The sequence below is a fragment of the Lycorma delicatula genome, chromosome 4 (assembly GCF_047948215.1).
Source record: "Lycorma delicatula isolate Av1 chromosome 4, ASM4794821v1, whole genome shotgun sequence".
In the NCBI taxonomy this organism is placed as follows: Eukaryota; Metazoa; Arthropoda; class Insecta; order Hemiptera; family Fulgoridae; genus Lycorma; species Lycorma delicatula.
In genome coordinates, this window is record NC_134458.1 from 26702682 (window position 1) to 26727606 (window position 24925).

A 24925-nucleotide genomic window follows, 5' to 3' on the forward strand; every position below is an offset into this window, starting at 1 on the left:
TACACTATCCAAAATGTAAACACAATATTCCACTTACTGAATCCAGATACATAATCAGGATCGCATCAAAACTAAAAAAAAATATTAACAAAGCAAAAAAAAAATAAATTTCACAAAAAAGAAACATATATATAAAACTCCACAATAATGATCATAATAATAAAAAATAATAACAATGTAACAAAACAGAACAATACGACGAGGTTACTGTACACATTTATTTAATAATCAGTTCCACGGCTAATAACCTCTTTGCATGTAGGTCGTAACACGATTGTATGTTCAAACTGAGCAGTATAACAACCCTTTATGTCGCACAGTGGCGGATACGCTTCAACAATATCTGAAAAAATAAATAAAATTTATAAACAACACAATAATACACTTACAAAGAAATATTCAACAGGGGAGAGATCAATTTAAAATCTTTCTATTTTTTAATTCCACGGTCAAACCAGGTCTCAGTTTACATCATCCTCTGAAAAGATTTTTTCACACGCTTTCTTATGAAGGGTGTCTGATTACTTCCATGCACACTACATTACTGAAGTTGTTCTTTGTTCTTAGTTTACCGCATCTCCACTAGAGCATACACCGACTTTCTGGCAGGTACATTCATAAATCTGTTGCTGGCAATCATTTGAGTCGATCGAGTATTTTAATTTGTAAAAAACGAATGAAAGAGAATTATGTGTGGTGATCAATCATTACTTTTTGAAAGTGAAAACCACAAAGAAATTAAAACCGGGGGAGATAATTATTGCGAGTTAGCTTTATCGATTAGAACCGGTTTTGAATATTCTGGATAACGATCTATAGAGATTAAACAGCAAAATATTAAATAAAAATTCATATGATGACTGAGAATAGAAACCGATCACAAAGACTAATGACATCTTAAATGATTAAGTACATCATATTTTGGATAAATATCCAAAATAGTTTTCAAGATGGATGCCATAATTATATCACAATCTATCAAAAGTGTGAGCGAGTAAACATTTTTTAAACACAGTTTAGAGCTGTTTCAACATATTCAAGAGGAAATTTTGTGCAATTTCATATTGGGAAACACTCGTATATTGCTACTGACCTGCTGAAAACAAACAGTCAAAAACAGCAGTCAAAGTACAGGAATTCATTCCACAGAAGAGAAAAACCATTGACATCAACAGCAAAGATAATCGATGGCCACTATCTTTTGGAATGCTCACGGATCTTAATTGACTTTCTGAAAAGCTCTCCTAGTTTCTGAAAAAACTAGGCGATCGTGTCATCTTTTCTGTATAGTGTTAATGCGAAAGTAAAGGAAAAAATCTGCTGTGCACACCAGATGACTTCCTCCTTGTACGCCTATTAAATTACATATACATTTTAAATAGTAAGATAATGTTTAAAGTAATGTTTCTTTCTGTCACACTTCATTTCCTTTTTTTACCCTATTTATTTTCTTCTAATTTATCTTTGATTTTCTTTTTCTTCATCACAGGATAATTTTTACATTTTAAGTTTTTTCCTTGAATAGTTGTTACTTCAATGTCAAATTTCAATGTATTACTTCTTCTGTACCAGATTTTGAATGATGGACATAGATTGCCCGTACTAAATATTATCTCCTGGTACAAATATCACAGTATTATGATATATTACTGAACTGATATATCACAGAACTGTGATATATTGTCATAATATGGCTGTAGTGTAGAATGCTATTTCTATCGATAAACAAAAAGGAACGATTCATCAGAATGCTAATTAGCAGGAAAGTTATTGTCCAACCCAAATAAAAACAGATCATTTTACACGCTTCAAATTACTTCTCTGATACTTTTAATTTCAATCAAAACTTAAAGTTTTAAATATGTATACTGCATAAATAAATTTTTGAAAATTCAAATAATTCATTAACATATTGACCACTCCATAATAAAATTTAATATTATACAAAATATAAATCACCAAAACACAGTATCAGAAAAATTATACTTACCATATTAATTCCAATAATTGATTTTCACAGGATCCCGCATCTTCAGTCGGTATTGAATTCTATTCCACAAAAATTAATTCTTGGAATTAATATTCTAAGTATAACTTATCTAATTATTGTGTTTTGGTTGTTTATATTTCATATATTAAATAATATATAATAAAGGACAAACGTATAACTTAGCTTTCTACCAAGAGTACAAAATCCAACGATGTTGCTTACCTTATCTTATTGCTCTTTCAATTTTTATCATAAAAGCGCTGTCGAGAGTTTTCCTCATCATCAGTTAATAAAAATGTTTTTGAAAATTACACGTTAAAATTAAAACATTAAAAATTGTTGCATATTGTAAAATATGTAGTCAAGAAATAAAGACAAACGTCAGTTCTTGTATTGTTGTTGCGGTGAGTTTAGCGAGTTACTACGTTCTCAGATAAAGACAAAGCAAAGTGTGTTTTATTGATGGCTGAATTAAAATCTGTAATTTTAGTTCAACGTGTGTTTTGACGTGATTTCGGAAGAGATCCACCACACAAAAATAACATAACGCGTCGGTTCAAACAATTTGAAGAAACCGGATCGGTTAAGAAACAGAAATCAACCGGCAGACCGAGTGTACCGGACGAAACGGGTGAATAATTAGATGATCGGCAATTAGAAGTGCTGGGAAGTCCATCCCCTGTTGAAGCGTCAAATTAGGTATTCCAAAATCAACAGTTCACAAAGTTTTACGTAAAAAACCAAACTTACATGCTTACAAAATCCAGATACTGCAGGAATTGAAACCCAAAATGGTGTAAAACGTTCCAATTTCGCTGTTCAAATGTCGTACAAGAATGATTGAAAACGAACCATTTTTAGACGATATAATTTTTACAGACGAAGCTACATTCCACGTGAATGGATGTGTTACCAGACACAATCCACAAATACGAAGCTCTGAAAACCCACATGCAATTATCGAGAAACAACGCGATTTGCCTAAAGTTAATGTTTGGTGTGGTGTGATGAAAATCATGTAATAGGGCCTTGCTTCTTTGCCGAAAAAACAGTTAATGGAGTCGTGTACCTTGACATGTTAACAGATTATTGCTTTCCTCAGCCGGGTGAACTCGAAAACATTCATCGACTTCATTTCCAACAAGATGGTGCTTCCCCCGCACTTCAATGCACCGGTTATGGACACTTTGAACGAAAGAGATCGATGGATAGGCTGGCAAGGACCCGTACTTTGGCTTCCAGACCTGACACCTTGCGATTTTCTCTTGCGGGGGTACATCTTGCGTTGTTTATACACAAAAAAATTTGCGACCTAAACCGCTTAAAAAACAGGATTAATGAAGCGATGACAACCGTTAAGGAAGAAATGTTAACTAATGTTTGGAGAGAAGTCGAGTATAGTTTGGACATTTGTCAAGCGACTAAGGGTGCACATATTGAAATTTATTAATTATGTAAAAAAATGTTTGAGACGACAAATTTGAAAAATAAAAAACAAACTGTAATTTAGTTTTAATTTAAACCATGTTCAAAACTGCACCATTCTTTTATGATAACTCTGTATAAAAAAAAAGAAATACCTTTTTCGCAAAGATATTTAAGTGCCATCTGATATTTAGTACATCCGACTCTGTCCAACCATCTTTTACAAAATGCTAAAGTACCAAAATAAGTATTGATGGTATTCAGTAAACTTCTTGATGATCCCAATCTAGAACAAATAAAAAAAAAGTAACGATAAATAAATTAAGTCCCTAAATACAAAAAATGGAAAAATCAACAAAGTCAATAAACTTAAATATCTTGGGGAAATAATCTAAATCATGGTTTAGAGAAAGAAGCTGATCAAAGAAGAATGAGAAAAAAGAATTTGGCCTACCAACAAAAGATATTTACATAAAAAAAAAAGGCATCTCAATAAAAACCGATATCAGGCATTGCAATATAATAACCAAGCTGGAAGGCCTAAATGCATAAGAACATACCTTTAGTTTGAAATCAGGTGAAATAAATCCAATATTAATAAAGAAAGGAAAATCTTGGGACCAATAAAAATAGATGAAAACAAATATTTAGAAGTAATAAATATGAGTATTTACACGTATTTATGCATTTACAAATACAATCAAACTGAGAAAACATCAGATTCCATCAGAAAAAAAGAACCAAATTCTTTGGCCACTTAATAAGAACGAATAGCAGGTTCACAAAACAAATCTTCAATCATATTTACAACAAAAAGAACAGAATTCAATAAACTTCAGTGCAAAAAGGCCTAAAAGAAATGAAAAAACCTGAAGAAATAGTATAAGATTACGATCAGAAAACTGTTACAATATTTCGAGGATTCCCAAGAGGAAAAAAGAAAACGTCTGATCAGAAAAAAGAATGCAAAATGTTGCTTCATGTGGTTGTCGGCCAAATTCATTAAAAAAAAGAAGTTAAATAAATAAAAACATGCTCATTAAAAAAAAGAAGTTAAATAAATAAAAACATGCAAAACTATAAAATGAAATAAAGAATAACATAAATTTTCTTAATTTATTGGAACAACAGAATTAAGTTGTTTTTAACAGAATTTAAATTCTGATAAAAGACATATACAAACAACGATGAAATTAATTTCACAAGAACTACCGGTGAAATATACAAATAGATCTTTTATTCTGATGTTTACATAATATATTATTTAGCTCACATTAGGAATGAGTATACGAGATCCGTTCAGAAAATAACCAACCATTTTAATTATGCGCCAACAGATATTTAGTGACTGTGGTTGGCAGCACTGTTATTCTGCATAACCTCCTCTGCAACCACATGTTCTTGGATTATTGGTATCTCATTTAATTTTCACGTTATTATTATTTGAGTGCAACGTGTTTAAGTGTTAGTAAAACGATTTTTGTAATGTGCAATTTTTGGGAGCAATGGATACAATATAAAATTTTGCATGAAACTGGGGAAAACTTTTACAGAAAAGTTTCAACTTTCGAAACAAGCTTACAGAGATGACACTTTGGGTGTACACAATGTTACGAACAGTTTTCACGATTAAAAATGGTCATCAGTCAATTGAAGGTGGTCATCGACCAAGAAGGCCTTGGACTTCAACTGATGGATGACACCTGCATTCAGAAAATCAACTACCTGGTGTGTGCAAATCGCCGATTGACTGTCAGAGAACTTGCACAAGAGGTTAAAGCATCTTGATTGGATAATGCCATAACATTATGAGTGAAAAATTTAACATGCATCGAGTTGCAGTACAGTTTGTTCATTTGATGACAACAAAAAAGGACATCGAGTAGATGTTTGGCAGCAACTTCTTGAACAAGCAGATGACGATGAAATATTCATGCAATGGATCATAACAGGAGATGAAAGCTGGGTTTACAGCTACGATATTGAGACAAAAAGTTCAATCATCACCAATGGATTGACAAAGAATCTCCACGCCCTAAGAAAGCATGTCAATTTCGATCCAATGTCAAAGTAATGCTCTCTGTTTTTTTGATTTTAACGGAACTGTGCATTTTGAATTCTTGCCTCAAGGTGAAACAGTGAACCGGGCATGGGCATACTATCAAAGTGTTTTACAATGGTTACGTGAAAAAAATCCGCAGAAAGGGACCAGAGCTGTGGTAAGACAACTCATGGTTCCTTCAACACAATGCGCGCCCGCACACTCAGTTTTGTGCCAAAAATCAGACAACTGTCCTCCATCTGCCTCCCTGCTGGTCAAATTATTTTTCTCTTATTTCTGAAATTAAAATCAGCGATGAAAGGTTTAAGACTATTGATGACATTACAGCAAATTCGTCATGGACCTTAAAAGTCATTTAAAATGAAGCTATCCAGAACTGCTTGGCGAAGTGGAAACACCGCTGGAAAAAGTGTATTAGTAAGAGAGATGAATACTTTGAAGAAGACAAAAACCAATCATCTGTAAAATTAATAATAAAGATTAAAAACATTAAATTGGGTTACTTTCTGAACAGACCTCGTAGAAATACTACTCCACAGATAAAAAAAGAAACCTTGATTTATTCGGCATTTGCTTGATATATATATATATCTTTATATATATAAAAATGTTAAGTTCATTTGTGTACGCTTCAAAAACTCAAAATGTTCTGCACCGATTGAGCTCAAATTTTATCACAATATATAACCCACATCAAAGATTGTTTTCATCTATTTTTAATTTGGAAATGTAAACAAAGGAAAACCAATCAGATCAATGCAAGATGGCCGATGTCAAACACAACGACCAATCACAAAGAGCCCGCATGGTCGTTGCCAATGTAAACAAAATCATAACTGATTAAGTATCAAATTTCTTTGAATTATTGTTTTAGCTGTTAAATAACAGCTAAAACATCAGTATTTTATTAAAAAAAAAAAACACCAAAACAAAAAGAAAAAGCCACCAAGAAGGATGACTTACAGTAAATAAATTAAAAAAACACCCAACTTTCTTATAGCCCAGATAGACTTAAGACTATGCAAACAAAAAAAGTCAAAATAACCAAATACACAGAAAATAATATCCCTACATAATGACCAAAAAATCCTTTGTTAGGTTAAATATTTACTTTTGTCTGAATTTACAGAAGGCACTTACAACAAAGCATTGATAAATATTGAAGACAAGTGCTTAGCTAATGCAAATAAAGTTCTTAGTCAATGGGAATGCCAGCACCCACCCGAGCTGAGATTGCTTCATTTGATGTGGATTTACGCCGTGAACAGAGTTACAACATCGGTGATCTTCAGTCATATGTCCGATCAAACATTCCCAAATTAACGCGTGAACAGATAGGCATTTATGATCGCATAATGCAAATGATAAATGACGGAGCTGGGGGGACCTTCTTCTTGGATCCGCCAGGAGGAACTGGGAAATCATTCCTCATTAGATTGATTCTAGCAATGGTTCGATCAAAAAATGGCATAGCCTTAGCTCTTGCTTCGTCTGGAATAGCTGCAACATTGTTACCAGGTGGAAGGACTGCGCATTCAGCTCTGAAGTTGCCATTAAACATGCAAATCATCGAGACTCCTGCATGCAATATTTCCAAAGCATCCTGTATGGGAAAAGTATTACAAAAATGTAAACTCACTGTTTGGGATGAATGCATGATGGCACATAAAAAATCGCTTAAAGCTCTTGATCGTTACGAGATTTGCGTGGAATCGTTCAACCGTTCGGAAATGCTTTGATATTGCTCACAGGAGATTTTAGGCAAAGATTGCCTGTAATTTCTCGATCGACACCAGTAGACGAAATAAATGCTTGCCTGAAATATTCAACACTGTGGCGACACGTATGTACATTGCAGTCGACAACGAATATGCGTGTCCAGTTGCAGAACGATCCATCAGCTGAGGTATTCTCACGACAGTTACTGGGCATTGGAAACGGACAACTGCCAGTCGATGAGACGTCTAGACGAATATCATTTCCTGATAATTTTTGTAATTTAGTAACATCGAAAGAAGAACTGATCGAAAAAGTATTTCCTGATATTCAAACTAATCACAGAAATCACGATCGGCTCAGTGAACGAGCTATCCTTGCCGCAAAGAATAAAGATGTCTATCAACTTAATAATGTTTTTCAATCCAGCATTCAAAGTGAGGAAATTGCATATAAGTCGATAGACATCGTTGTGGAAGCAGATGAAGTAGTTAATTATCCAACGGAATTTTTAAACTCACTTGATCTGCCAGGGATGCCACCACACATATTAAAATTGAAAATAGGTGTGCCAATTATCCTGTTGCGGAATATTAATCAGCCAAAACTCTGCAACGGCACGCGACTTGCAGTTAAGAAATTGATGAATAACGTAGTGGAAGCAACGATTTTAACGGGACCTTTCGAAGGTGAAGATGTCCTCATTCCTCGAATACCCATGATCCCGACCGATACACCATTTCAATTTAAAAGATTGCAATTCCCAATTCGATTGGCATTTGCAATCACAATCAATAAAGCTCAAGGTCAATCTTTAGAATTGTGTGGTTTAAATTTAGATGCGGATTGCTTCTCACATGGACAACTGTATGTGCGTGTTCTCGAGTCGGCAAACCAGATAACCTTTATATCTACGCAGACAGTGGAAAAACAAAAAAATATTGTATATCCACAAGTATTGCAAAATTTAACTTCTAGGAAACGTATGCTTTTTTTGTTTCTCATTTCTCATCCATGCAACCACAATGTGTCACAGCGAAGCGTGGTGGGTACAGCTAGTATATATATAAAAGATGGCAAAGTGTTGCATGACTTTCCCAGCTACGACTATTCTTTTTAGCAAAGATTGCACATTCATGAACGTAAAAAAACAGATAAATTAACATTTTACAAAATACAGTCTACATAATTCAAAGATTTATGGGCACCAAACAGCCAATTTTTGTATTTTGAAAACTTGTTCTACCTTTTGAGAAAGACTCAAGGGATGATACACTTAAGAAGGGAATGTACATAAGCATAATAATGTTATGTATTTAAAAATGGTGACAAGCTTAGAATTTTATTAAAGCATTTCACACCGAAAAAACAGAACTGTTGTGAAGATTATTTACAGATTATACCCGAATAAGAAAGTAATAAGAGTAAAGGATGCTCAAACCGAGTGGTTTGACAAAGGAAAAAAGCAGCTCAAACTGAATGGTTTAACAAATGAAAAAGAGTAAGAAATAGTACTGCCTGTAACAGATTTTATTTGATACACACATTGTTAAAGATATGATCAAAAATATTCAAACACATGATTTTAAAATTACAAGATTTATAATATAATACGGAATAAAAATAAATATCGAGAAAAGAAAATTAATGAAAAATAAAAGGCAATAATAAGACGATGAATCTCAGGACAAAAAATGGTAAATTGAATAAATAAAACATACATATACTGTTAATAGAAAATTACAACAGTGAAAAAAGAAAAAAAGAGAGAACGAAACAAAGAATAGTAGTGCCTAAAGCGTTTGATAGAAAGAAATGGTTATCACACCATAAAATGGAGTTAACATTTCAAAATAAGAAGAAATGTACTTCTAAATGGATGTGAAATATGGACACTAAGAAAAAAAATTGAACGATTTTAATATGGGCCAGGAAGAGGTGAAAAGAAAACTAACAAATGGGCAGACAAAATGAAAAGGTAACATGAAGAATTAACAAGAGTAGAAACTCATTCAAAGCAATTCAGAAAAAACTGGCTGAGACAAATTATGAGAGGAAGATTGATTAAAATAAAATCGGTAGTGTAAAAAAAAGTAAAAATTATATTGATGATCTAAAATGAAAATTGGAGATATGAGAATCTTTAAAAAAAGCTAGCGGAGCTTCATAACTTTCCTGAGAAAATTAAATAGAACATTAGAGAATGCAAGCATGCAAGTAAAGAATTATGGAATGACCCATGGCAGTTGTAAACCCATACATTGTAACCAAAATTAATAAACATCAATGATATGTAATCAGAATCAAGCAAAAAAATCAGATATTTATAATAGATATTTTATACTGGCCCTCAGAACTAAATGAAATTGCCCAAATGCACAATTGACGAGAAATAGTAATGTAATGAAATCAACTAATCAGTTTGAGAATGTGACTTGAGTTGAAAAATGATAAGTATTTTTTGAGTATTCAATACGGACGCAGATCTTTTGTGTTCCTTGTTATTAACAGAACCGGTCTCTCTAAATTTTGCAACTGACCTTAATACTAATGCTTTGTTAGAAGCCGGTTTATCCGGCTAGTTATGGCGAAATAAATCTAGCACTGCGACTGCTGATTTCATACTGAAATACGACTCGACAATGGAAACCCATTCATCTAGCAAAAACACCATCTTGTCTCTAGCAATACACTGATCGTTATGATTGCATTGTTGTTACTATCGGTAGTGTTCTACTGCGTCGCCACGAAGTTCAGATGTTGGACGAGTCCATTTCAGTAACGAGTAGGGGAGTAAGCTTGACTTTTGAAATTTCATGGATGATGGATTGCGTTTTATATGGGACACACTGTATTTCTAAGATGTGCAGTATAAAGCTGTTTCCATAGTTAAATATCACTCAGTATATGTATATATTTATATAAAGTGTAAAAAATTTATACACAGTGAAATTTTGAGATACAGCAACCAGATTTTTACTCCCTTGCTTCCTCCTTCACTGACTGTGATCAAAATTAAACAGCATCGATTTCCCTTATACAAAAATAATTGCTGAATATCTTCTAAATCAGTCCATACAAAACAATATAACTACACAGCCAGAAAAATAAAAATGTTAACAATCAAATTTATACAAAAAAATTTTTAAGAGTATTACCTTAAAGGTATGTAACCGGCATCAAAGTTTTTCATATAATGTGAAACATCCATATCGTTATGTACTTGACCACGTCCAGTCGAGCCAAAAGTTTCTATCGCGTAAAACTCATTTTCCTCCATTACTGTGGCTTCACCACCCTTCACAATGGGAACAGTCTTACCGGCATGGATACCTAAATAAAAAAGAAAAGAAAAATAAGTTATTTGGCTAATACAGCATTTATCTCAACCACTCCTAACACTCTCTTTCCTCTCTCAATTTATGATTCTCTGATTCTGTCATTTTATAAAAATTCTACTTCTCTTCATTACAAATAAAAATTTCATTATGTAACTTAAATTGAATGGTTAAAACTGAGTATATTCATCTAATCAGAAATCCATCTAAACCATTCAGTTAATACAAAAATTAATAATTTTGTGACTGGTTTAATTAAGCAACACTGGGTAAAAGGTAGTAAAAATTAAGATAACAGTTAAATTGTTCCTCTCTTACCGTCGGTCATTACTCTTATCGTTGAACAATTCTTCCTCATATCAGTTCTGTGAACACAATCCTGACAAACCCCCCACTATGTTCTCTAAGTTGATAATACCAAAACTTGAAGAAATAATACATTCCTTTGTATTATTAAGGGGGAGATTGACCATTGACTGCCTCTGGGACTCCTCTTTTTTCGGATTCATGATTGTACATCAGCCACATCAAGTATTAATTCATTAAAGTATATATGCCTCTCCTAGTTTTTATTAAAACATTTTCAAAAAAAAATTAACCGTAATGAAAAAATCATTCATTCATATTCTTCCCTTCAGATAAAAATCCTGCCAATTTTTAGAAAATATTTTTTTAATCGTACATAAAATCAGTATTTAAGTGAATGTAATAAAATCAAAAATCATGACTGAAGTGTTTTAAAATTAACATAAAAAAAAATTTTGAGCATTTAACAACAAACTGAATAATTTTTTAAATAAAAAGATGTATGGCTGAAAAAATTTAGTAAAAACCAATAAAATACCTAAATTTATTCAGGGTTTGTTCGTCATCCAGGCAAAAAAAAATTAATGATTGATTTTTCACTACAGTACCTGTAATGAATCTGTTTCATTATTCCCTGAACAGGGTACTAAATTAGTTATTATCATCATTCTTGCATTGGTTTCAACAGTTAGTAATTAAAGCCAATTGGTTGTCATCTCGATGAAGTGATAGTAGACACTCTGATCTGAATCTCTGCTGAAAGGGAGTTGGTAAAAAATTCCTCGTTTGGTTCTACATGAGTAAAACCTTATTTTTTACTTGTGAAACAGCGTCATGCTTTGACATAAAGAAAAGTAACTCTTTAGCGAGCATCCTCAAGCTATTTTAGGCATTCCACCAAGAACTTCTGACAGTTACATTCTACAATATAAAAATTTTAATCTTATCGGCAAAAATTCTTTCCAATCCAAAAACATTATAAATCATCATTTTGCAATTCAATTGGCCTTCTTTTTTAAGAATTTTATGACAGTCAATCCAAATATCCAACACTAATCTATCTCTCACAGTTTTCCCATGCATAACATTATTATTATAAATATTACATCATAATCATAAATGATCACAACAATCTGTTGCCCTTCTACTTATAAATAAACTATTTCTGGCAACCTCTATGGTGAAGCAGTAGCATCTCGGTCATTCATTCCAGAAGATTATAGGTTTAAATCCTGGTCACACGTAGCTGTAATTGGGACTTATACAGTCAAGCGAATGAATAAATTCCAGCAACAAGCACAATGAAAGCCGGGCGTGTAATGAAATTACAGTTTGTAAATGATTGATGAATATGTATTTTTGCTAAAATATTTGGTTTTTTCCTTCAAAAAATTTAAAAAAAAGTGAATTTTTTTACCATTACAAGTTACAAAAATTTTGTTAAGTTATTTAAAATAATTTTTCCCATAAAATATCTTTTACAAGTGGCTTTATATTAATGTAAAAAAATATATTTGATAATTACATTTAATTTTATTAATATTTTCTTTACAGATACAATAAAACAATTCTAATCAACAACAAAAAAAATGCAATCTCCAATAAAAATTTAACACCCAGCTCATCTCCAAATAACATTTGCTGGAAACATTAAATGTGCAAAAAACCACAAGAAAGTTTTGCTGCACGGTCAGTAAACTTTCAAAGGTGTAATTTTTAGCAATGTAAAAAACTATCACCGCTAACATTTACTATGACCATCAATGACATAGAATTAAAAAGTATAAACTGTACTAATAACGAATGGCATTTAATAAATAATAAAAAAAAAAAAAAACTAAAATAAAACTATAATGTAAATACTAACGATATGGTGAAATGGAGTGGCCATTGAGATTACGAATCGATTTGACACGATATGTTTTGCCATCCAATTCGACTTCATATGACTCCATAACTTCCTGTACAGCAGCACCCACTTCACATAATTGAACATCAATTCCAGCAGCCTAAAATAAAACAGAAAATAATGTAATTAATCATGGAAACTGGATTACTTTAAATTTTAAAGGAATAAATTACAACTTATAAAGACTGCTACTATTATACCAGCAGTTTGAAAAAATATAACTGTGATGAAGATGCTGTCTACTTCCATTGCTTTGAAACTTTAATGACAACGAAACAAAAAGAAAAATCTGAAAAAATACTATAATTTAAGGAAAAAATATATATATTAACAAATTTGCTGCTAAGTGAGTATACAAGGATAGTTTAATAATTATCCACAATTTCAGTACATAGCAGGAGTATAATAACTAATATGAAGAACATGTAGGGAGTGCAAATTAATGGAAACAATGCTCTGTAGAGGAAAATTTTGAGATTGACACTGAAACTCCAGTTAAAACTTCACCGGTAAATATCAACCCGCCAACAATTCAAGAAGTTCTCGCAGCCTTAAATGAAATAAAAAACTACAAAGCAAGCGGAGAAGACCAGCTTTTCGCAGAACTCTGGAAACACTCATCAGTTTATTCAGTCAAAACTTCCCTACATCTATGTCTCGTGAAAATGTGGAACGAAGGAAAACTTCCAGAACACTGGACCACAGCCCTCATTCATCCATTACATAAAAAAGGGGATAAAACTAATCCGGAAAACTAGAGGCATATCTCTCCTAGATTGCACATACAAAATCCTGTCGAGAATCATATACAACCGATGCAAAGACCAACTTGAACTGGAACTTGGGGAATACCAAGGGGGATTTAGGCCATGGAGAGGTTGCCCGGAGCAAATAATATCCCTAAAACTTATGATGGACTTATATAAAAGACGGAAAAAACAACTAATAATCACCTTCGTCGACTTTAAAAGGGCCTATGATTGTATACACCGACCATCCATGCTGAATATTCTGAGAAACCTGGGCCTTCACCCTAAACTCGTAAACATGATAAAATTAACTTTAACCAATACCCAGTCCAGAGTGAAATTCAGAGGTGAACTCTCTCAACCCTTCTACATAAAAACTGGATTGAGGCAAGGAGATGGCCTCTCACCACTCCTTTTTAACTGCGCCCTCGAATTTGTCATGGGAAAATGGTATGAAATAAACCCCAAAAATATAAAAATGGGTACTAAGAAAAACTCCATCACACTAAATTGCCTAGGATTTGCAGATGACCTCGCTCTTTTAGCAAATAATATTCAAGAAGCCAAAACACAAATCAAAACGTAGCACAAAAGATAGGGCTTCATATCTCTTTCGAAAAAACTGAACTAATGGCCATAGATCCTCTGGTAATAGAGCACATTACAGTAAACAATCAGAAAAATAAAATAGTAAAACAATTTAAATATCTAGGGGAAATAATAACTTATAATTTAAATGAAAAAGTGACATGGCAAAACAGGACAAATAAAATGATTAAATCCCAAAAATTAACTTGGTCAATATATAACAAAAAATCCCTTTTTTCTAAAACAAAACTTAAACATTATAAAACTGTAGTACAGCCAGAAGTCACCTACGGAAGCGAGAGCCTTTTCAAAATCACAAAAAACCGAATTGAAAAAATTCTGAAAATAGAGAGGAGAATTGTCAGAACGTGTATCAATAAAAAACACCAAAAAGAAGGCCGACGGTGGATTGTGCCAAATGAGGTGGTGTATCGAGAAATAGAGCCTGTTACTGATACTATGCGGGGAAAAAAAAATCTCTTTCTTTGGTCATCTCATAAGGACACCGGAAACAAGACTGTCAAGAAATATCATTGAAAAGCTCTGGTTCCAAAAGCTAGAAGTAGGATGGATCAAAGAAATTAGTAAGATATGAAAGAATTGGGAATTTCCCTGACTGACCAACAGAATAAAATTGGAAAAATTACAAAGCTAAAAGACAAAAACATTAGATTTAAACAAAAGACAGACAAACGACAAAATACAACGAAGAGGGTGTTTACGGATGAAGAAAAGAAAGCAAGATCTGAATGGATGAAGAAATACTGGGCAGCTCGGAAGAGTAAAATAACACACTTTCTCAGAAAAGATCCAACTAAAATTGACTTAAGTGGTCCCATGTTGGCCGTAAAAGCATAATAATAATAATAATATATATATAACCCTCCAGAATCTTTCAATACTAAAATTGTTTTTTTATTAGAGGACATAAAATATTAAAGTTTGCAAATATCCTGATGTAAAAAATTTGACCCAATTAGAGAAAATTTTCTCAATTACATAGTATAAAGAATCAATAATTATAAAATACAAGTATACTCCTGGGAAAGTAAAAATTAAAAAGAAATAAATATTACCTTGATGCCAGTATTAGTCGCATCTCTAACGGCTTCAATCAATTTATCATATTTCGGGCTGAATGACAAAGTCCAAGCACAATCGATAATACGACCTTAAAAAAAAAAAAATAAACAAAAAAGCTTGTAGGAATTAAGACTATGGACTGATAAATTTCCCAACTGACTATCTGCAGTATAACGTAAGAATTCAGTTTGGATGACAATTTCTACATGTACAAACAAAAAAAATCTTTAATAAAATATTAAAAAAAATACATGTAGACAATTTTATATAAAACACCAACTAACAGCTAAGGCATCTACTTTGGAAAAAATCCAGTTCTTTTACTTCTCATAAAATCTAATTATATTATACAAATTTACTTCTTACTAATCTTCAACAAGTTATTTTACTGGAACTTTCCACTTTAATTTAATTAAATTTGGTGAATATAGTAAAGTTTTTCTGTAAATACTTTAGACTAAAAAAAATTTTTTAATTCTTAAGAAAAAAACTGTTACAACAAACTCCATTTGCATGATAAATTGCTCTCAAATTATCACGTTAATATAGATAGACATGATAACTTGTATTTTAATTTTATAGCAATTACCTGGATTCATATCACAGAACCATTTCTCTGGCACATCACTTGGATCTTTTATACTATGAACATATCGCCATTTTTTACACTCTGAATTGGAGCACGTTATCTGTAAAAAAAATAAAATAAAAAGTATAAATATTGTTCTATATTTTTATATATACCAGGTGATTCATAAATAAAGTAACACACCTTGACATCTTCTACTGGTGAAAATAAAGAAGAAAGTTCATACAAACACAGGTTCAGAAATACTTTATTAGAAAAGTCTACTGGTGAAATATTTCACCCTGATTTCTGTGCCTTTGGTAAAATTAAGCCATTCTGTAACTGTTGGAACCAAAACAATGAGGTAAATTTTATGGTTTACATGAAATCTAACTTAAAAATTGAAAAAAAAAAAATAGGTCCTGGAACTGTATTTTTAGTAGTTTTTGAGAAATCTGGGGTAAAAACACACTATTTTATGAATTTTTACAATATTTTATGTCTGGTGTAAAAATAACTTTGTTGAATGTTTTAAAAAGTTTGTTAAGTTTTAAACCTAATCTATGGAGAATTTGATTCCAAGTAAAATGATATGACTAAAATCATCAAAAACTAAAAACTAATCATCACAAACATATGGTTGCCAGCTGACATTCGCATCTTGCTACATTTTTTTAATAAAAAAAAAATACAGAAAAATGACCAAAAAAAATTTTGTACTGTGTGTAATGGGAGTTTGAACTTTCAATCAGTATCAGTGTGCTGGTCCTTCAAGTTTAAAATTTAATATTGACCTGGTTTCCACAATGTTTTAAACCATAAGTTAACTGCATGAACAGACAGTAGCTGCTCATGACACAAAATATTGAACAGATTTCAAAATAACCTTTGTAAAGTTGTCGCAGAATTACCATTTTTATACAACGATTTAACAAAGAATATTAAATGCATTAAATGACTGACAATATACCATCAAGTTTAGCTCCCCGCAACCAAAATGAATAACCAAAATTTTCTACTTTGCTGATGTACCTTTTATACATACGTATATAAAGTAGCTTCCTTAATAGTAAATTCTTAGTAATATAAAATTACAACTTACCCAAGTCCCAACGTCTCGCTGTTTCATTAACCACATTAAAGATTCTTTATGATTTTTAAATTTTGACGGAAGTGGCTGATAGAACCTTTTCTTAACTTCTGACCATGAGTATTTATCGCTTGATGACGATGACGCAACTGATTCATTTTGAACATTATTATTATTATTTGAGTTATATTTATTTTTTAATGAACATTGAACTTTTGGAATATCATTAATATTTTTATGCGATAAAGTTTCTTTTTCAAAGTTGAATCTTTTGGATTTTTCATAACTTCATTATTCTTCACTGACAAACTCTTATTTTTATCATTTTTAACACTAGTAGTACCTTTTTTTGAATCCTTTATCTGATTATTTTCTTCAGAAACAATATCATTATTATTGTTGTTATTATTCTCATATAATACCATAGTTGCTTTGATTATTTGATTAGAATTATTTGATTTAATCTGTCGTTCAGATAATTTTTCATTTGAAAGAGTTGTTGATACTTTTTTGTTCAAATTTTCTGAAATGATTTCCTCAGAATCTTGAAATGACTAGAATAAAAAATTGATAGCACTAATAAAAAAATGTATTATTCAATAGAAATATTAAAAAATAAATATCATTATTTTGAAAACGTTATATGTATAAATACTTTAAGTTATATTAAAAATATGATGATGGCTTTCCAAACAGCTACAATGCCGATGTTATTGTTAGTAAATTGAGAGATTGTTTTAAGGTTGCTTATATGTCATGTATTCTTTGTGAAAGAAATATATTTAAAAAATAATAAGAATACAATATCACTGAGGGTAATTAATTTTACAAACAATTTTTCTGTGCTACGAAAAAATCTATAGGGATGAAAATGCAGAATAAGGATTCAAGCTTGGACGAGCGATTGCAGAGATATTATGGAGGTCCCCCATCATACCCCTTCCCCAATTTCTGAATGGTACCCCAGGGACACTTGAAAATATTATCATCCAACGGGTACCACTGTGAACAGATGGGGTACTCGTCCAGGGGGTCAAAAAATTTTTTCAGAACGCAAGGACTTGCCGTTTTCGAGATATTTGTGATTTTCGTCTGAAAATTCAAATCTGCTTAAAAAATACTAAATTTTCCCAAAACTTCAATACATATTTTGCATATATACAGATATATATATACGGTATATCATTATATAATAATATAACAATTATACACCTGACCAACACGAGACATGTACTAATAAATGGTGATTTTCCACTAGTGATAGTACATTCTGATGCTAAGCTAATGCACACACAGAATGCTGTTTAGTAAGGTAGGACACCCTATATGAGGTGCATTTAGGAACTCCCAGGAATTCAAACATATATCACTGAAGAATAGCTAATAATATAAGAGCTGATCAATTAGTTATAACCACTAAAAAAAAATCTTTGACTCAAGAAATGGGTCTTTAAGCCTTGCTCAGTAATGATTTTACAGATATACCATTGAAAACAACCATTTATCTTTCAATTTGGTGGATTCAAACACGATTGGACAAGCACAAAACAGGAATCGCACAAAGATCATCCAAATAAGATAAAAACATCAGTAATCATTGAGAAAATTCATGATACCATTTTGGAAGATTGTTGAAAAAAAGATTTACAAGGTCATTTACATTCTGAACATCTCAAGTGAACGTACATGCCTAGATTACATGAAAATTTGGTGTTAATACATTTTCACCCATCTTAGATGTGTAGTTAAAATTTGGCAGCTGAGTAATTATGGCAAACTCAATAACAGATGTTAACATTTCTAAAACAACAAATACTTTATAAACTTACAGAATCAATCTGAGTACTAAGTGAAGAACTTTGACTATGTGATTTACTAGCATGACTTCCCCACGGACTCATCATTTCACAAATCATCCTTAATTTTTCATCATGTGACAATTTTGATGTCTTCTTTTTCTTTTTCTTCTCAAAAATATCTACTGTCTTATCAAATATAGTATCTAAATCAGAATTAGATACTATATCTTCACTGCTATCTTCCATTATTACACTTTCGTCGTGAGATTCCACTGTAAAATATGATAAAAATTATTTGTGAAAACAAGTAAATAAAAATAAACCTTAAGCAATTCAAATTTTAAAATTTTAAAATGCTTACTAAAATGTACATGTTTTAGGTTAGGTTCAGTAAACATAATAGTTTATACAATTTGACATGTGAACAGTCACTATAAAAATGGCAGAGCCATTTCCAAGATTAACACTGTTTATTAAAGAAAGTGAGAAATGAAGCAATTTCCCATTTTTTCCCCATCAAGCTGAAATGTCACATTATTATATTAAACTACTGAGATACAACTAATGTTCAATCCTACAAGTTATTCATGGTGAATGCTCCATTTACCATAGAAATTGTATAATGAACATCATTACTTTTAGAAAAATCAATCCTAACACCATTTGTATCTCACATGCTTTACAAGCATCACAGTCGCATAACAGAAATTTAAAAGCAGTGTAAAGCAATGAATTAATCAATTTCTTCCTATGTGAAACAATTCATTTTAAGCCCTTTCTGTTTATAAATTGTATACTTTGCATTTAACTGTAATGATACGATACTACAGACTTTTGGAAAGTTGTAGGCCTGACACAGAGACTGTGCAAATATGACCAAATTAGTATAATGTTTGTCAAGTATGATCAAACAGTATACATTTAGATGTTTTCTATAGATCTATATAGATTTTCATAATCATTAAAGATCTTTTGCACGATTTGCATGCTGCAAATTTTCAGATGTGTAGGTGGTGTTTAGTTGCTTCTTTTTTAAAACAAATAAAGCAAACATTTTCTGACATATGGATAAAATTAAAGTTCAACCTGTTATAAGGTACTTTGTTTTAAAAGATTAACCCCAAGGACAAAAAAAAAAGGAATGGACCACTTTTTTCCTTTTTTTTGGACCAACGATTTTTCCTTTGTTTTCAATAATAAAAAGTGAGCTGCAAATTTAAATGTGGCCTCATACATCCATTCAAGATAAACACTCGGGTTAACCAAAACTGCTACGGCCAATGAAATCATCACCAACGCTATATTAAATGTTTGCTGACTGAAGGTGTATGAACTTGATGACATTACAAACAACTCAACATCCACATCTGGCCAAAAATAAAGTTCTCTTTCACCATGATAAAAAAATACACACGTTTCAAATTATTGCTGTAGAACTCCATGATCTACACTTCAAAGTTTTTTTACATGTGTGTATTTACCAGATTTGGCTCCCACTGATTACTTCTTCCCAAACATGAAGAAAAGGGTCGCTGGATGAATATTCAATTCAAACGATAAAGTCAAAGCTGAGAAAACCACTTATTTAGAACAGTTGAACAAATTTGTTTTTACGAACATTGCAGGAGTGACTTCATTGAAAAATAAAAAAATATTCTGAACCTTGTTTTCTTTGTCGGGCAGAGAACTTTTCAAAACAACCCTCACCAACGTTGAATTTTTAAAATACTTGTATTTTTTCACTACTTATACCTTTTCCTTTAAAAGTTAAGGGCTTAATATGAAACTAAAAAAGTTAACTTGAAACTTTAAACATTGAAACTACAAAATATTTCATGTTGCCTAAGATTTCTTTTTTGGGAGTGGGGATGAATTATGATGAATTTTATTGTAATATTATTACTAAAAGTTTATTATTTAAACTTTTAATAACATTAAAGTTTAAATAATCCAAAAAAGCTTTGAAAAAAACAATCAATATTTTTAAATTTTGATTAGTTCCCCACCATCAATATTGCTACCAAAGTATTTCTTTGGGGTCACTTGCACTACTACTATGCCTAAGAAGACATTAAAAAAAAATTTGATATAAAATATGCAATAAACAAAAGGATAGCTTTTCTCAATTTTTGGGGGAAAGGGGAAAATATGTGGCAATTTTTTTTTTAAATGGTAAGATAAGCATGCACACACATACTAAGCTTAAAATAAAGTGGGGTTATGTTTGCAAGTTTTTGAGAAAATGACCTCCAAAAAACCTCCCTGGAAATATTGGCTCCAAAATTTTACCAAAAAATTGCCCCCTATACAAAAGTCTGCAAAAAAATTTCAAGATCAGTCAATCCAATCAAAAGTTATTAGCTTCAAATATGTTAACACACATGCACACCACCTCTCTCTTTTCCTGTTTAGCCTCCGGTAACTACCGTTTAGATAATACTTCTGAGGATGATATGTATGAGTGTAAATGAAGTGTAGTCTTGTACATTCTCAGTTCGACCATTTCTGAGATGTGTGGTTAATTGAAACCCAACCACCAAAGAACACCGGTATCCACGATCTAGTATTCAAATCCGTGTAAAAATTTTACTAGGACTTGATTTTTACTAGGCTTTACTAGGACTTGAACGCTGGAACTCTCGGAAATCAGGACGTTTTGTTGTTTTCTCCTAGAGAAAAAAAAACATAAATATATATATATATGTAATTAATACTTTTAAGATATTATAACCATTTTATACATCTCTAACAGTACACAATGCATACATGTACCATTTTGTATCATGATCAGATGTGTCAATCCACTATACTTATTGACTTTTCTCTCACTTACACCCATTCATTGATTTAATTCATATAACTAATAGTAAAGGAATTAAATTATAATCATCAAAATAAATGGGTTAGATCTTTCTGACTGTCAGTTAATTTTGGAACACCACACTCTTATTGCAATCTATTTGATACAATACCAAGTCATGATATATAATATTTTCAAGTGTATAGGTTAGGATTTTACAGTCTTATAAGAACAATTGTGTCCTTTTAATTAATAAAATGATTTTAAATATTAAAGTTATATTAATTAAATATGACTACAGATCTGCTGATCAACTCTGACAGAAGAATGAACATTAATCTTATCACTGCAAGCAAGGCAATAGGTTAATGATTAAAATTAGCCAAACAGTTATTTACGCTTCTAAATATTAGGACCATACAGAAAATGAACATTTTTGCGCAGCACTCATGGCAAGTGAAAAATTCATGCAGTTATTTTCTCGACCTCAAGAGAATTTATTATCATAAATTTTTTAGATATAAAAATTAATAAAAACTATAATACTAACAAACTGGATATTGATATAAATAGGAAACCCACTAAACAGGGCACCATAATTCGTTTCAACCTTGGAATCAAAAAATATTGATGTTTAATTCTTAATATAGCTATGAAATATTTAAAACATAACAATATAAAATTAAACATTGGATTATATCAAACATATAGTTATAATTAATGGATACAATGAAAACTTAATATAACAATAAATCTAATTTAGATAAACAGGGAGTATATAGTTTACAATGTGCAAGTTGTGATTTGGAATATATCGGGATTACAAACCAATCTTTTTCGATCAGAATTAATGAACACATTAATTGTATAAATAAGGGAAATATGGAACAATCCAATTTTGCTAGAAATATCTTAGAAAATAATCATAATTATAATCCAGATAATTTTATTTATATTCTTGAATATTCCAGTAACTTTCATAAAACAAATATGATTGAAACAAATTACATATACTTAAATAATACAAATTTGATAAATGAAAAAACTTGATTCTTAGATTGGTTATACTGATTCATACTAGCACACACAACAATTGAGAGCTTCATACTGACATGATGGACAACGTCGACAGTAGACCTTTTGACGATCAATTGTTGTATTTATAATTTTTGTTTTTAAAAAATTCAAAATTCATTAAATATATTAATTTGTGAAGGAAATAATTATTCCATAACACATAAATGTCCCTGATGATGGATTAATTTCCGAAAGCACTCAGACATAATAATAAAAATAGTTAGTAAGTGGAAATTATTCTATAATTAAAAATAAAATCAGTATATTGAAAAAAAAAAAATTTAATTTTATTTGGCTATCTCTGGAACCAATGAAAGTACCACTTATGATATATCATTGAAAAGCTCTCAATGAGGGAGCTTATTACTGCAATTAAGAAAGGTCCAAAATCCAATTTTTTTTTTGGATTTTGGGCTTTTTTGGACACTTTTGGTTCAGTCGATTGGAATCAAAAGGGGAGGTGCACAGCACTAGGTGTTAAAATAGTCCTAAACCAAAATTTCAACATCATACACCTAATTGTTTTTGAGTTATGCGAGAAACATACATATGAATGTACGTACGTATAGACGTCATACTGAAACTAGTCAAAATGGATTGAGGGATGGTCAAAATGTAGATTTCTGTTGAAATCTAAAAACCAGCATTTTTCACATTCATAGTTTTTCACTTCCTTGACTTTGTAAAAGGAAGCACAAATTATTAATTCATTTTTTGGGGAGGGGGTGAATATTAAATATATTTTTTTGTAATTTATGACTTTGATAAAAGAAACTTCAACTTTCTATGAAAAATTTTTGCTAAAGTATCCCCCAAGTAAAGATTTGAAATTTTATTTCAGCCAAAACATAACACAGATTTTTCCAATTTTTGCAGAAATTTATTACACAATTTCCTCCTGAAGGTAACACCTGTCAACCAAGTTTGAAAAAATTCATCAACAGGATCCAAAGTTATAAAAATCAAATATAGACTTACCTACATACATACATACAAACAAATGTCCATCTGATACAAAATAGATTTTTTGGATTTGGGAGCATTAGAAGTAAAAACTTTTTTTGGAGATTATTTATTAAAATTTATTATTTTGTTGAAAATTTTTTTATTATAATGATTCTTTAAGGCACAAAACTAAAAAACCAATTTTTTAAGAATCTGTATACTTCTCTGTTATAGCTGTAGATTCTAAATTCAAGAATACTTCACAAAGAACAAATTTACTAGCAAATTATGATGATGTAAATTAATTAATCAACAGAGAGAAAAAATTATCTATAATGTTCACCAAAGCAAAGACAACTCTTGTCAATTCTCATATTCATGAAAAATACTGTTTTGAATATTTTCATGTCACTTTAATATATATTATCACAGCTGCAACCGTAGATTCTTATATAATATGGGATGAAATGGAGTATCATCTGAATTCTATCATATCTGCAAAGTTAAACACATTGTGCGTATAAAAAGAAAAACTTTGCAAATTTACCTTCATTTTAATGAATTACTCTTTAGAATTTATTTTATAATCTGTTAGTAGTTAATTAACATATTTTGAGGAAAGTTGAAAGAGAAAAATATTCCACTAGATACATGCACTAAGTATTATTAAAATAAATAACAATAAATACCTTAGATTTTTCATCAGTTTTTGGTTTAATTTTATTCTTACTGAGAACAGAATAATCGTTAGTGACAATACCGGATTTAGTCACCATTACATTATCACTTTTAGTTGTAGTGGTAGTACTAGATTTAATACCACCTTTGACAGTGTTTGTTGAAGTTGGTGGAACAAATGTAGGTTTAAATATTGGCTTTTTCACAGTAGGTTTTGAAACATTTTTCTGACAATCAGACATGTTACAAAAATGTTTTGACTTGTGGGTAAATAACCTGAAAAATAAAATGATCCAACCTTAAACAAAATATAATTTCTTTTTATAAAAGAAAAAACTATAAAATTAATAACAACAATGTACAAGGTCTTGATTATCTGTTGAAAATAATATCATATAATCAAATTGCCATGACAGCTTACATGCACAGTAGTAAACGGAAACTATATTCTTGATACAAACGCTTCTATTCAATGTTGATTAACTAGCAATCAATGAAACATGGATTCAAATGTGATAAATGAATTATTATGATTAATTTTTTATAAACTAAGGACAATGCTACCAAGATCCGTAAATTATTTTTTCATTTTAGTAATAATATTACGAATGGCAGTGGTATGACAAATTCAAGATGAAAGAGTTGATGCACAGCTCATTTAACAACACAAAAAAATTCAACCATTCAGTATTAACAAAAAAAAATAAGGCTATAATGTTTTACGATTCTAAGCCAAATTTGCTGTAGAATGCATAAAATCTGGAACTACAATAACAGAGCTAGAAGAAACTTCATGTAATCA

General features: G+C 30.9%; 2 protein-coding genes across 8 annotated transcripts in view; both read right to left on the reverse strand.

Annotated features, from left to right (window-relative positions):
- Positions 1 to 17025, reverse strand: LOC142323211 (methionine aminopeptidase 2-like). The gene is made up of 7 exons (XM_075362550.1): positions 16837 to 17025; positions 15756 to 15855; positions 15160 to 15254; positions 12705 to 12846; positions 10352 to 10526; positions 3571 to 3701; positions 1 to 343 (listed from the first exon to the last, which is right to left on the reverse strand). Exons 1-7 carry the CDS (start codon positions 16870 to 16872, stop codon positions 222 to 224), a joined length of 801 nt encoding a protein of 266 aa, XP_075218665.1. The 5' UTR covers positions 16873 to 17025; the 3' UTR covers positions 1 to 221.
- Positions 17022 to 24925, reverse strand: part of LOC142323214 (RNA-binding protein lark-like) — a 19266-nt gene continuing 11362 nt past the window's right edge. For 3 of the 7 annotated variants that reach the window (XM_075362560.1, XM_075362561.1, XM_075362562.1), the window contains exons 3-4: positions 24135 to 24399; positions 21018 to 21292 (exon numbers count right to left, since the gene is read on the reverse strand). In XM_075362560.1, coding sequence (XP_075218675.1) covers positions 21230 to 21292; positions 24135 to 24399 — 328 coding nt within the window. In that variant the 3' untranslated portion in view covers positions 21018 to 21229. Of the gene's footprint in view, positions 17379 to 18653; positions 18896 to 21015; positions 21293 to 24134; positions 24400 to 24925 lie in introns of those variants that run through there. The other 4 variants (XM_075362565.1, XM_075362563.1, XM_075362558.1 and 1 more) reach the window with 3 other exon arrangements.

What these genes read in the sequence shown, in the direction of transcription:
- LOC142323211 (XM_075362550.1), bottom strand. Translation starts at nt 16,872, where the DNA reads ATGTGGTTAATGAAACAGCGAGACGTTGGGACTTGG. An exon ending in CGACTAATACTGGCATCAAG is followed by an intron (nt 12,847 to 15,159) that starts GTAATATTTATT and finishes GTTTTATTTTAG; the next exon opens with GCTGCTGGAATTGATGTTCA. An exon ending in CCACTCCATTTCACCATATC is followed by an intron (nt 10,527 to 12,704) that starts GTTAGTATTTAC and finishes TTTTTTATTTAG; the next exon opens with GTATCCATGCCGGTAAGACT.